Here is a 13343-nt window from a genome sequence, read left to right as displayed (position 1 = left end):
CACATACCCGGGAAACCTGACAGCCAATACTACAGCACTGCAGCCACATACCCGGGAAACCTGACAGCCAATACTACAGCACTGCAGCCATATACCCGGGAAACCTGACAGCCAATACTACAGCCATATACCCGGGAAACCTGACAGCCAATACTACAGCACTGCAGCGATATACCCGGGAAACCTGACAGCCAATACTACAGCACTGCAGCCATAAACCCGGGAAACCTGACAGCCAATACTACAGCACTGCAGCCATATACCCGGGAAACCTGACAGCCAATACTACAGCACTGCAGCCATATACCCGGGAAACCTGACAGCCAATACTACAGCACTGCAGCCATATACCCGGGAAACCTGACAGCCAATACTACAGCACTGCAGCCATATACCCGGGAAACCTGACAGCCAATACTACAGCACTGCAGCCGTATACCCGGGAAACCTGACAGCCAATACTACAGCACTGCAGCCATATACCCGGGAAACCTGACAGCCAATACTACAGCACTGCAGCCGTATACCCGGGAAACCTGACAGCCAATACTACAGCACCGCAGCCGTATACCCGGGAAACCTGACAGCCAATACTACAGCACTACAGCTGCATACCCGGGAAACCTGACAGCCAATACTACAGCCATATACCCGGGAAACCTGACAGCCAATACTACAGCCATTTACCCGGGAAACCTGACAGCCAATACTACAGCACTACAGCCTTATACCCGGGAAACCTGACAGCCAATACTACAGCCATATACCCGGGAAACCTGACAGCCAATACTACAGCACTACAGCCATATACCCGGGAAACCTGACAGCCAATACTACAGCACTGCAGCCATATACCCAGGAAACCTGACAGCCAATACTACAGCACTACAGCCATATACCCGGGAAACCTGACAGCCAATACTACAGCACTGCAGCCATAAACCCGGGAAACCTGACAGCCAATACTACAGCACTGCAGCCATAAACCCGGGAAACCTTACAGCCAATACTACAGCACTGCAGCCTTATACCCGGGAAACCTGACAGCCAATACTACAGCACTGCAGCCATATACCCGGGAAACCTGACAGCCAATACTACAGCACTGCAGCCGTATACCCGGGAGACCTGACAGCCAATACTACAGCACTGCAGCCATATACCCGGGAAACCTGACAGCCAATACTACAGCACTGCAGCCATATACCCGGGAAACCTGACAGCCAATACTACAGCCATATACCCGGTAAACCTGACAGCCAATACTACAGCACTGCAGCCGTATACCCGGGAAACCTGACAGCCAATACTACAGCACTGCAGCCATATACCCGGGAGACCTGACAGCCAATACTACAGCACTGCAGCCATAAACCCGGGAAACCTGACAGCCAATACTACAGCACTGCAGCCATATACCCGGGAAACCTGACAGCCAATACTACAGCACTGCAGCCGTATACCCGGGAAACTTGACAGCCAATACTACAGCACTACAGCTGTATACCCGGGAAACCTGACATCCAATACTACAGCCATATACCCGGGAAACCGGACAGCCAATACTACAGCACTGCAGCCAAATACCCGGGAAACCTGACAGCCAATACTACAGCACTGCAGCCATATACCCGGGAAACCAGACAGCCAATACTACAGCACTGCAGCCATATACCCGGGAAACCTGACAGCCAATACTACAGCACTGCAGCCATATACCCGGGAAACCGGACAGCCAATACTACAGCACTGCAGCCGTATACCCGGGAAACCTTACAGCCAATACTACAGCACTGCAGCCGTATACCCGGGAAACCTGACAGCCAATACTACAGCACTGCAGCCGTATACCCGGGAAACCTGACAGCCAATACTACAGCTCTGCAGCCATATACCCGGGAAACCTGACAGCCAATACTACAGCACTGCAGCCGTATACCCGGGAAACCTGACAGCCAATACTACAGCACTACAGCTGTATACCCGGGAAACCAGACAGCCAATACTACAGCACTGCCGCCATATACCCGGGAAACCTGACAGCCAATACTACAGCACTGCAGCCGTATACCCGGGAAACCTGACAGCCAATACTACAGCACTGCAGCCGTATACCCGGGAAACCTGACAGCCAATACTACAGCTCTGCAGCCATATACCCGGGAAACCTGACAGCCAATACTACAGCACTGCAGCCTTATACCCGGGAAACCTGACAGCCAATACTACAGCACTGCAGCCATATACCCGGGAAACCAGACAGCCAATACTACAGCACTGCCGCCATATACCCGGGAAACCTGACAGCCAATACTACAGCACTACAGCCTTATACCCGGGAAACCTGACAGCCAATACTACAGCACTGCAGCCATATACCCGGGAAACCTGACAGCCAATACTACAGCACTGCAGCCATATACCCAGGAAACCTGACAGCCAATACTACAGCACTGCAGCCATATACCCGGGAGACCTGACAGCCAATACTACAGCACTGCAGCCATATACCTGGGAAACCTGACAGCCAATACTACAGCCATATACCCGGGAAACCTGACAGCCAATACTACAGCACTGCAGCCGTATACCCGGGAGACCTGACAGCCAATACTACAGCACTGCAGCCATATACCCGGGAAACCTGACAGCCAATACTACAGCACCGCAGCCATATACCCGGGAAACCTGACAGCCAATACTACAGCACTGCAGCCATATACCCGGGAAACCCGACAGCCAATACTACAGCACTGCAGCCATATACCCGGGAAACCTGACAGCCAATACTACAGCACTGCAGCCATATACCCGGGAAACCTGACAGCCAATACTACAGCACTGCAGCCGTATACCCGGGAGACCTGACAGCCAATACTACAGCACTGCAGCCGTATACCCGGGAAACCTGACAGCCAATACTACAGCACTGCAGCCGTATACCCGGGAGACCTGACAGCCAATACTACAGCACTGCAGCCATATACCCGGGAAACCTGACAGCCAATACTACAGCACCGCAGCCATATACCCGGGAAACCTGACAGCCAATACTACAGCACTGCAGCCATATACCCGGGAAACCTGACAGCCAATACTACAGCACTGCAGCCATATACCCGGGAAACCTGACAGCCAATACTACAGCACTGCAGCCATATACCCGGGAAACCTGACAGCCAATACTACAGCCATATACCCGGTAAACCTGACAGCCAATACTACAGCACTGCAGCCGTATACCCGGGAAACCTGACAGCCAATACTACAGCACTGCAGCCATATACCCGGGAAACCTGACAGCCAATACTACAGCACTGCAGCCATAAACCCGGGAAACCTGACAGCCAATACTACAGCACTGCAGCCATATACCCGGGAAACCTGACAGCCAATACTACAGCACTGCAGCCGTATACCCGGGAAACCTGACAGCCAATACTACAGCACTACAGCTGTATACCCGGGAAACCTGACATCCAATACTACAGCCATATACCCGGGAAACCGGACAGCCAATACTACAGCACTGCAGCCAAATACCCGGGAAACCTGACAGCCAATACTACAGCACTGCAGCCATATACCCGGGAAACCAGACAGCCAATACTACAGCACTGCAGCCATATACCCGGGAAACCTGACAGCCAATACTACAGCACTGCAGCCATATACCCGGGAAACCGGACAGCCAATACTACAGCACTGCAGCCGTATACCCGGGAAACCTGACAGCCAATACTACAGCACTGCAGCCGTATACCCGGGAAACCTGACAGCCAATACTACAGCACTGCAGCCGTATACCCGGGAAACCTGACAGCGAATACTACAGCTCTGCAGCCATATACCCGGGAAACCTGACAGCCAATACTACAGCACTGCAGCCGTATACCCGGGAAACCTGACAGCCAATACTACAGCCATATACCCGGGAAACCGGACAGCCAATACTACAGCACTGCAGCCAAATACCCGGGAAACCTGACAGCCAATACTACAGCACTGCAGCCATATACCCGGGAGACCTGAAAGCCAATACTACAGCACTGCAGCCATATACCCGGGAAACCGGACAGCCAATACTACAGCACTGCAGCCATATACCCGGGAAACCTGACAGCCAATACTACAGCACCGCAGCCGTATACCCGGGAAACCTGACAGCCAATACTACAGCACTGCAGCCACATACCCGGGAAACCTGACAGCCAAAACTACAGCACTGCAGCCGTATACCTGGGAAACCTGACAGCCAATACTACAGCACTGCAGCCGTATACCCGGGAAACCTGACAGCCAATACTACAGCACTGCAGCCATAAACCCAGGAAACCTGACAGCCAATACTACAGCACTGCAGCCGTATACCCGGGAAACCTGACAGCCAATACTACAGCACTACAGCCATATACCCGGGAAACCTGACAGCCAATACTACAGCACTGCAGCCATATACCCGGGAAACCTGACAGCCAATACTACAGCACTGCAGCCTTATACCCGGGAAACCTGACAGCCAATACTACAGCACTGCAGCCACATACCCGGGAAACCTGACAGCCAATACTACAGCACTGCAGCATCACTGGGGCTGCTGCTGCTTTCATGCCGATCGGCGTTAGGCGGTCCTGGTGCTGCTGTTGCTTCCATGCCGATCGGCGCTAGGCGATCCTGGGGCTGCTGTTGCTTCCATGCCGATCGGCATTAGGCGGTCCTGGGGCTGCTGTTGCTTCCATGCCGATAGGCGTTAGGTGGTCCTGGGGCTGCTGTTGCTTCCATGCCGATCTGCATTAGGCGATCCTGGGGCTGCTGTTGCTTCCATGCCGATCGGCATTAGGCGGTCCTGGGGCTGCTGTTGCTTCCATGCCGATCGGCATTAGGCGATCCTGGGGCTGCTGCAGCTTCCATGCCGATCGGCATTAGGCGGTCCTGGGGCTGCTGCTGCTTCCATGCCGATCGGCGCTAGGCGGTCCTGGGGCTGCTGTTGCTTCCATGCCGATCGGCGCTAGGCGGTCCTGGGGCTGCTGTTGCTTCCATGCCGATCGGCATTAGGCGATCCTGGGGCTGCTGTTGCTTCCATGCCGATCGGCGTTAGGCGGTCCTGGGGCTGCTGCTGCTTCCATGCCGATCGGCATTAGGCGGTCCTGGGGTTGCTGCAGCTTCCATGCCAATCGGCGTTAGGCGGTCCTGGGGCTGCTGCAGCTTCCATGCCGATCGGCGCTAGGCGGTCCTGGGGCTGCTGTTGCTTCCATGCCGATCGGCGGTAGGCGGTCCTGGGGCTGCTGCCACTTCCATGCCGATCGGCATTAGGCGGTCCTGGGGCTGCTGCTGCTTCCATGCCGATCGGCGCTAGGCGGTCCTGGGGCTGCTGTTGCTTCCATGCCGATCGGCGCTAGGCGGTCCTGGGGCTGCTGTTGCTTCCATGCCGATCGGCATTAGGCGATCCTGGGGCTGCTGTTGCTTCCATGCCGATCGGCGTTAGGTGGTCCTGGGGCTGCTGCTGCTTCCATGCCGATCAGTGTTAGGCGGTCCTGGGGCTGCTATTGCTTCCATGCCGATTGGCGTTAGGCGGTCCTGGGGCTGCTGCCGCTTCCATGCCGATCGGCGCTAGGCGGTCCTGGGGCTGCTGCCACTTCCATGCCGATCGGCATTAGGCGGTCCTGGGGCTGCTGTTGCTTCCATGCCGATCGGCGCTAGGCGGTCCTGGGACTGCTGCAGCTTCCATGCCGATCGGCATTAGGCGGTCCTGGGGCTGCTGTTGCTTCCATTCCGATCGGCGTTAGGCGGTCCTGGGGCTGCTGCCGCTTCCATGCCGATCAGTGTTAGGCGGTCCTGGGGCTGCTATTGCTTCCATGCCGACCGGCATTAGGCGATCCTGGGGCTGCTGCCGCTTCCATGCCGATCGGCGCTAGGCGGTCCTGGGGCTGCTATTGCTTCCATGCCGACCGGCATTAGGCGATCCTGGGGCTGCTGCCACTTCCATGCCGATCGGCATTAGGCGGTCCTGGGGCTGCTGCTGCTTCCATGCCGATCGGCGCTAGGCGGTCCTGGGGCTGCTGTTGCTTCCATGCCGATCGGCGCTAGGCGGTCCTGGGGCTGCTGTTGCTTCCATGCCGATCGGCATTAGGCGATCCTGGGGCTGCTGTTGCTTCCATGCTGATCGGCGTTAGGTGGTCCTGGGGCTGCTGCTGCTTCCATGCCGATCAGTGTTAGGCGGTCCTGGGGCTGCTATTGCTTCCATGCCGATTGGCGTTAGGCGGTCCTGGGGCTGCTGCAGCTTCCATGCCGATCGGCGCTAGGCGGTCCTGGGGCTGCTGTTGCTTCCATGCCGATCGGCGGTAGGCGGTCCTGGGGCTGCTGCCACTTCCATGCCGATCGGCATTAGGCGGTCCTGGGGCTGCTGCTGCTTCCATGCCGATCGGCGCTAGGCGGTCCTGGGGCTGCTGTTGCTTCCATGCCGATCGGCGCTAGGCGGTCCTGGGGCTGCTGTTGCTTCCATGCCGATCGGCATTAGGCGATCCTGGGGCTGCTGTTGCTTCCATGCCGATCGGCGTTAGGTGGTCCTGGGGCTGCTGCTGCTTCCATGCCGATCAGTGTTAGGCGGTCCTGGGGCTGCTATTGCTTCCATGCCGATTGGCGTTAGGCGGTCCTGGGGCTGCTGCCGCTTCCATGTCGATCGCCGCTAGGCGGTCCTGGGGCTGCTGCCGCTTCCATGCCGATCGGCATTAGGCGGTCCTGGGGCTGCTGTTGCTTCCATGCCGATCGGCGCTAGGCGGTCCTGGGACTGCTGCAGCTTCCATGCCGATCGGCATTAGGCGGTCCTGGGGCTGCTGTTGCTTCCATGCCGATCGGCATTAGGCGGTCCTGGGACTGCTGCAGCTTCCATGCCGATCGGCATTAGGTGGTCCTGGGGCTGCTGTTGCTTCCATTCCGATCGGCGTTAGGCGGTCCTGGGGCTGCTGCCGCTTCCATGCCGATCGGCGCTAGGCGGTCCTGGGGCTGCTGTTGCTTCCATGCCGATCGGCGCTAGGCGGTCCTGGGGCTGCTGTTGCTTCCATGCCGATCGGCGCTAGGCGGTCCTGGGACTGCTGCAGCTTCCATGCCGATCGGCATTAGGCGGTCCTGGGGCTGCTGTTGCTTCCATTCCGATCGGCGTTAGGCGGTCCTGGGGCTGCTGTTGCTTCCATGCCGATCGGCGCTAGGCGGTCCTGGGACTGCTGCAGCTTCCATGCCGATCGGCATTAGGCGGTCCTGGGGCTGCTGTTGCTTCCATGCCGATTGGCGCTAGGCGGTCCTGGGGCTGCTGCCGCTTCCATGCCGATCGGCGCTAGGCGGTCCTGGGGCTGCTGCCACTTCCATGCCGATCGGCATTAGGCGGTCCTGGGGCTGCTGTTGCTTCCATGCCGATCGGCGCTAGGCGGTCCTGGGACTGCTGCAGCTTCCATGCCGATCGGCATTAGGCGGTCCTGGGGCTGCTGTTGCTTCCATTCCGATCGGCGTTAGGCGGTCCTGGGGCTGCTGCCGCTTCCATGCCGATCAGTGTTAGGCGGTCCTGGGGCTGCTATTGCTTCCATGCCGACCGGCATTAGGCGATCCTGGGGCTGCTGCCGCTTCCATGCCGATCGGCATTAGGCGGTCCTGGGGCTGCTGCTGCTTCCATGCCGATCGGCGCTAGGCGGTCCTGGGGCTGCTATTGCTTCCATGCCGACCGGCATTAGGCGATCCTGGGGCTGCTGCCACTTCCATGCCGATCGGCATTAGGCGGTCCTGGGGCTGCTGCTGCTTCCATGCCGATCGGCGCTAGGCGGTCCTGGGGCTGCTGTTGCTTCCATGCCGATCGGCGCTAGGCGGTCCTGGGGCTGCTGTTGCTTCCATGCCGATCGGCATTAGGCGATCCTGGGGCTGCTGTTGCTTCCATGCTGATCGGCGTTAGGTGGTCCTGGGGCTGCTGCTGCTTCCATGCCGATCAGTGTTAGGCGGTCCTGGGGCTGCTGCAGCTTCCATGCCGATCGGCATTAGGTGGTCCCGGGGCTGCTGCTGCTTCCATGCCGATCGCCGTTAGGCGGTCCTGGGGCTGCTGCTGCTTCCATGCCGATCAGTGTTAGGCGGTCCTGGGGCTGCTGCCGCTTCCATGCCGATCGGCATTAGGCGGTCCTGGGGCTGCTGTTGCTTCCATTCCGATCGGCGTTAGGCGGTCCTGGGGCTGCTGCCGCTTCCATGCCGATCAGTGTTAGGCGGTCCTGGGGCTGCTATTGCTTCCATGCCGATTGGCGTTAGGCGGTCCTGGGGCTGCTGCCGCTTCCATGTCGATCGCCGCTAGGCGGTCCTGGGGCTGCTGCCATTTCCATGCCGATCGGCATTAGGCGGTCCTGGGGCTGCTGTTGCTTCCATGCCGATCGGCATTAGGCGGTCCTGGGACTGCTGCAGCTTCCATGCCGATCGGCATTAGGCGGTCCTGGGGCTGCTGTTGCTTCCATTCCGATCGGCGTTAGGCGGTCCTGGGGCTGCTGCCGCTTCCATGCCGATCGGCGCTAGGCGGTCCTGGGGCTGCTATTGCTTCCATGCCGACCGGCATTAGGCGATCCTGGGGCTGCTGCCACTTCCATGCCGATCGGCATTAGGCGGTCCTGGGGCTGCTGCTGCTTCCATGCCGATCGGCGCTAGGCGGTCCTGGGGCTGCTGTTGCTTCCATGCCGATCGGCGCTAGGCGGTCCTGGGGCTGCTGTTGCTTCCATGCCGATCGGCATTAGGCGATCCTGGGGCTGCTGTTGCTTCCATGCTGATCGGCGTTAGGTGGTCCTGGGGCTGCTGCTGCTTCCATGCCGATCAGTGTTAGGCGGTCCTGGGGCTGCTATTGCTTCCATGCCGATTGGCGTTAGGCGGTCCTGGGGCTGCTGCCGCTTCCATGTCGATCGCCGCTAGGCGGTCCTGGGGCTGCTGCCATTTCCATGCCGATCGGCATTAGGCGGTCCTGGGGCTGCTGTTGCTTCCATGCCGATCGGCATTAGGCGGTCCTGGGACTGCTGCAGCTTCCATGCCGATCGGCATTAGGCGGTCCTGGGGCTGCTGTTGCTTCCATTCCGATCGGCGTTAGGCGGTCCTGGGGCTGCTGCCGCTTCCATGCCGATCGGCGCTAGGCGGTCCTGGGGCTGCTGTTGCTTCCATGCCGATCGGCGCTAGGCGGTCCTGGGGCTGCTGTTGCTTCCATGCCGATCGGCGCTAGGCGGTCCTGGGACTGCTGCAGCTTCCATGCCGATCGGCATTAGGCGGTCCTGGGGCTGCTGTTGCTTCCATTCCGATCGGCGTTAGGCGGTCCTGGGGCTGCTGTTGCTTCCATGCCGATCGGCGCTAGGCGGTCCTGGGACTGCTGCAGCTTCCATGCCGATCGGCATTAGGCGGTCCTGGGGCTGCTGTTGCTTCCATGCCGATTGGCGCTAGGCGGTCCTGGGGCTGCTGCCACTTCCATGCCGATCGGCGTTAGGCGGTCCTGGGGCTGCTGCAGCTTCCATGCCGATCGGCATTAGGTGGTCCTGGGGCTGCTGCTGCTTCCATGCCGATCGCCGTTAGGCGGTCCTGGGGCTGCTGCTGCTTCCATGCCGATCGGCATTAGGCGGTCCTGGGGCTGCTGTTGCTTCCATTCCGATCGGCGTTAGGCGGTCCTGGGGCTGCTGCCGCTTCCATGCCGATCGGCGCTAGGCGGTCCTGGGGCTGCTGTTGCTTCCATGCCGATCGGCGCTAGGCGGTCCTGGGGCTGCTGCCACTCCCATGCCGATCGGCGTTAGGCGGTCCTGGGACTGCTGCAGCTTCCATGCCGATCGGCATTAGGCGGTCCTGGGGCTGCTGTTGCTTCCATGCCGATTGGCGCTAGGCGGTCCTGGGGCTGCTGCCACTCCCATGCCGATCGGCGTTAGGCGGTCCTGGGGCTGCTGCAGCTTCCATGCCGATCGGCATTAGGTGGTCCTGGGGCTGCTGTTGCTTCCATGCCGATCGCCGTTAGGCGGTCCTGGGGCTGCTGCAGCTTCCATGCCGATCGGCATTAGGTGGTCCTGGGGCTGCTGTTGCTTCCATGCCGATCGCCGTTAGGTGGTCCTGGGGCTGCTGTTGCTTCCATGCCGATCGCCGTTAGGCGGTCCTGGGGCTGCTGCTGCTTCCATGCCGATCGGCATTAGGTGGTCCTGGGGCTGCTGCTGCTTCCATGCCGATCGCTGTTAGGCGGTCCTGGGGCTGCTGCTGCTTCCATGCCGATCGCCGTTAGGTGGTCCTGGGGCTGCTGTTGCTTCCATGCCGATCGCCGTTAGGCGGTCCTGGGGCTGCTGCTGCTTCCATGCCGATCGGCATTAGGTGGTCCTGGGGCTGCTGCTGCTTCCATGCCGATCGGCGTGACGCAGTCGCCAAATAGTTGTTAAAGCACTTGATTGTACACATGTAGGAATGTAATGTGATTTCTGCCCTTTGGGGAATAAAACCCGACTTTGCGTCAGCTCCATAATGTTTGGTGGGACTTTTGGCATGGCTCCGCCTCCGGCACGCCCCCCTCTGGGGGTTACACCCCTGGAAACATCTTTCCCATCACTTCTGTGGCCAGAAACAGTCCCTGTAGGATGTGGAATTCTCCTCCCCATTGTAGTCTATGGCGGTTCCCCTCATTCACCTGTCTTTGTGCGCCTGACGTCTGTGAGCAGCACCACTGACTACCCTACTACATTCCCTGCTGCAGGGGGAGGGGCCACACTGCTGGTAGGAGGGGCTACAGGGCCAGGGGAGGGGTCACGGTGATGAAGGAAGAGTGGCTGCACAGAGATAATAGAGGAGGGGTCACACAGGGAGGATGTGGGAGGGGTTACAGTGTTGACGACACGGCCGCTCCCAGAATGAGGCTCTCCCTTCAGCGGCGGTTTCCGCGACGCACCGGAAGTGACGCCAGAAGTGGCCGCGCTGCCTGCAGTAAGATGGCGGAAAGGGCGGAGTCAGGTCAGAGCGAGGCGCGAGACGCCCCGAGAGGAAACACTTCCGGGAAGCGAGAGAAGAACCGGAGAGCAGCCCGAGAGGTGCCCGAATACCGCCGCCCTGTGCCGACCCCGCCCCCTCGCCATACAGCCCCGCCCCCCCGTACCCCTAGCCTCCTATGACCACATACCGCACCTTCCCTCCCCCCCATACTCCACAAAACCATTGCCTACTCTACCCTGACTCCTCCCTCTGCACTGCCCGACCCCTCCCCTACACTGCCCTGACTCCTCCCCCCGCACTGCCCTGACCCCTCCCCTTACACTACCCTGACTCCTCCCCCTGCACTGCCCTGACTCCTCTCCCCTGCACTGCCCTGACCCCTCCCCTACACTGCCCTGACTCCTCCCCCCGCACTGCCCTGACCCCTCCCCTTACACTACCCTGACTCCTCCCCCTGCACTGCCCTGACTCCTCTCTCCTGCACTGCCCTGACCCCTCCCCTACACTGCCCTGACTCCTCCCCCTGCACTGCCCTGACTCCTCTCCCCTGCACTGCCCTGACCCCTCCCCCTGCACTGCCCTGACTCCTCCCCCTGCACTGCCCTGACCCCTCCCCTACACTACCCTGACTCCTCCCCCCGCACTGCCCTGACCCCTCCCCTTACACTACCCTGACTCCTCCCCCTGCACTGCCCTGACTCCTCTCCCCTGCACTGCCCTGACCCCTCCCCTTACACTACCCTGACTCCTCCCCCTGCACTGCCCTGACTCCTCTCCCCTGCACTGCCCTGACCCCTCCCCTACACTGCCCTGACTCCTCCCCTGCACTGCCCTGACTCCTCCCCTTACACTACCCTGACTCCTCCCCCTGCACTGCCCTGACTCCTCCCCTTACACTACCCTGACTCCTCCCCCTGCACTGCCCTGACTCCTCCCCCCTGCACTGCCCTGACCCCTCCCCCTGCACTGCCCTGACTCCTCCCCCTGCCCTGACCCCTTCCCTACACTACCCTGACTCCTCCCCCTGCACTGCCCTGACCCCTCCCCCTACACTACCCTGACTCCTCCCCCTGCACTGCCCTGAATCCTCCCCCTGCAGTACCCTGGCTCCTCCCCTGCACTGCCCTGACCCCTCCCCTACACTGCCCTGACTCCTCCCCTACACTGCCCTGACTCCTCCCCTACACTGCCCTAACCCCTCCCCCTACACTTCCCTGACCCCTCCCCCTACACTGCCCTGACCCCTACACTGCCCTGACTCCTCCCCCTGCACTGCTCTGACTCCCTCCCACCTACACTACCCTGACTCCTCCCCCTGCACTGCCCTGACCCCTACCCTACACTGCCCTGACTCCCTCCCCCTACACTGCCCTGACCCCTCCCCCTGCACTGCCCTGACTCCTACCCTACACTGCCCTGACTACCTCCCCCTACACTGCCCTGACTCCTCCCCTACACTACCCTGACTCCTCCCCTGCACTGCCCTGACTCCTCCCCTACACTGCCCTGACTCCTCCCATATACTGCTCTCTCTCCTCCCATATACTGCCCTCACTCCTCCCCCTACACTGCCCTCACACCTTCCCATTTACTGCCCTCACTCCTCCCCCTGTACTGCCCTCCTCCCCGTACACTGCCTTCACTCCTCCCCTATACTGCCCTAACATCAAACTCCCACTGGTTATAGTAGGAGCCACGGCGTGGGCCTGTAGGGAATGCCTGTTGGTGAGGATAGAGTACAGGCCACGGTGTGGGCCTGTAGAGAATGCCTGTTGGTGAGGATAGAGTAGAGGCCACGGTGTGGGCCTGTAGAGAATGCCTGTTGGTGATGATAGAGTAGAGGCCACGGTGTGGGCCTGTAGGGAATGCCTGTTGGTGAGGATAGAGTAGAGGCCACGGTGTGGGCCTGTAGGGAATGCCTGTTGGTGAGGATAGAGTAGAGGCCACGGTGTGGGCCTGTAGGGAATGCCTGTTGGTGAGGATATAGTAGAGGCCATGGTGTGGGCCTGTAGGGAATGCCTGTTGGTGAGGATATAGTAGAGGCCATGGTGTGGGCCTGTAGGGAATGCCTGTTGGTGAGCATAGAGTAGAGGCCACGGTGTGGGCCTGTAGGGAATGCCTGTTGGTGATGATAGAGTAGAGGCCACGGTGTGGGCTTGTAGGGAGTGCCTGTTGGTGAGGATAGAGTAGAGGCCACGGTGTGGGCCTGTAAAGAATGCCTGTTGGTGAGGATAGAGTAGAGGCCACGGTGTGGGCCTGTAGGGAATGCCTGTTGGTGATGATAGAGTAGAGACCACGGTGTGGGCCTGTAGAGAATGCCTGTTGGTGATGATAGAGTAGAGGCCACGGTGTGGGCCTGTAGAGAATGCCTGTTGGTGATGATAGAGTAG

The 13343-nt window shown here is 59.9% G+C and overlaps 1 protein-coding gene across 1 annotated transcript in view; it reads left to right on the top strand.

Annotated features, from left to right (window-relative positions):
• The first annotated feature begins 10852 nt into the window (after positions 1–10852).
• INSIG2 (insulin induced gene 2) overlaps positions 10853–13343 on the top strand; it is a 52204-nt gene continuing 49713 nt past the window's right edge. The window contains exon 1 of the mRNA XM_068247136.1: positions 10853–11051. Within this exon, the coding sequence (XP_068103237.1) occupies positions 10875–11051 (177 nt within the window). The 5' untranslated portion in view covers positions 10853–10874. The remainder of the gene's footprint in view (positions 11052–13343) is intronic.

Source organism: Hyperolius riggenbachi, chromosome 7, assembly GCF_040937935.1.
Source record: "Hyperolius riggenbachi isolate aHypRig1 chromosome 7, aHypRig1.pri, whole genome shotgun sequence".
NCBI classification, from domain to species: Eukaryota; Metazoa; Chordata; class Amphibia; order Anura; family Hyperoliidae; genus Hyperolius; species Hyperolius riggenbachi.
Note: the sequence above shows the minus strand (reverse complement) of the source record. Positions and strands in the feature narration are given on the sequence as shown.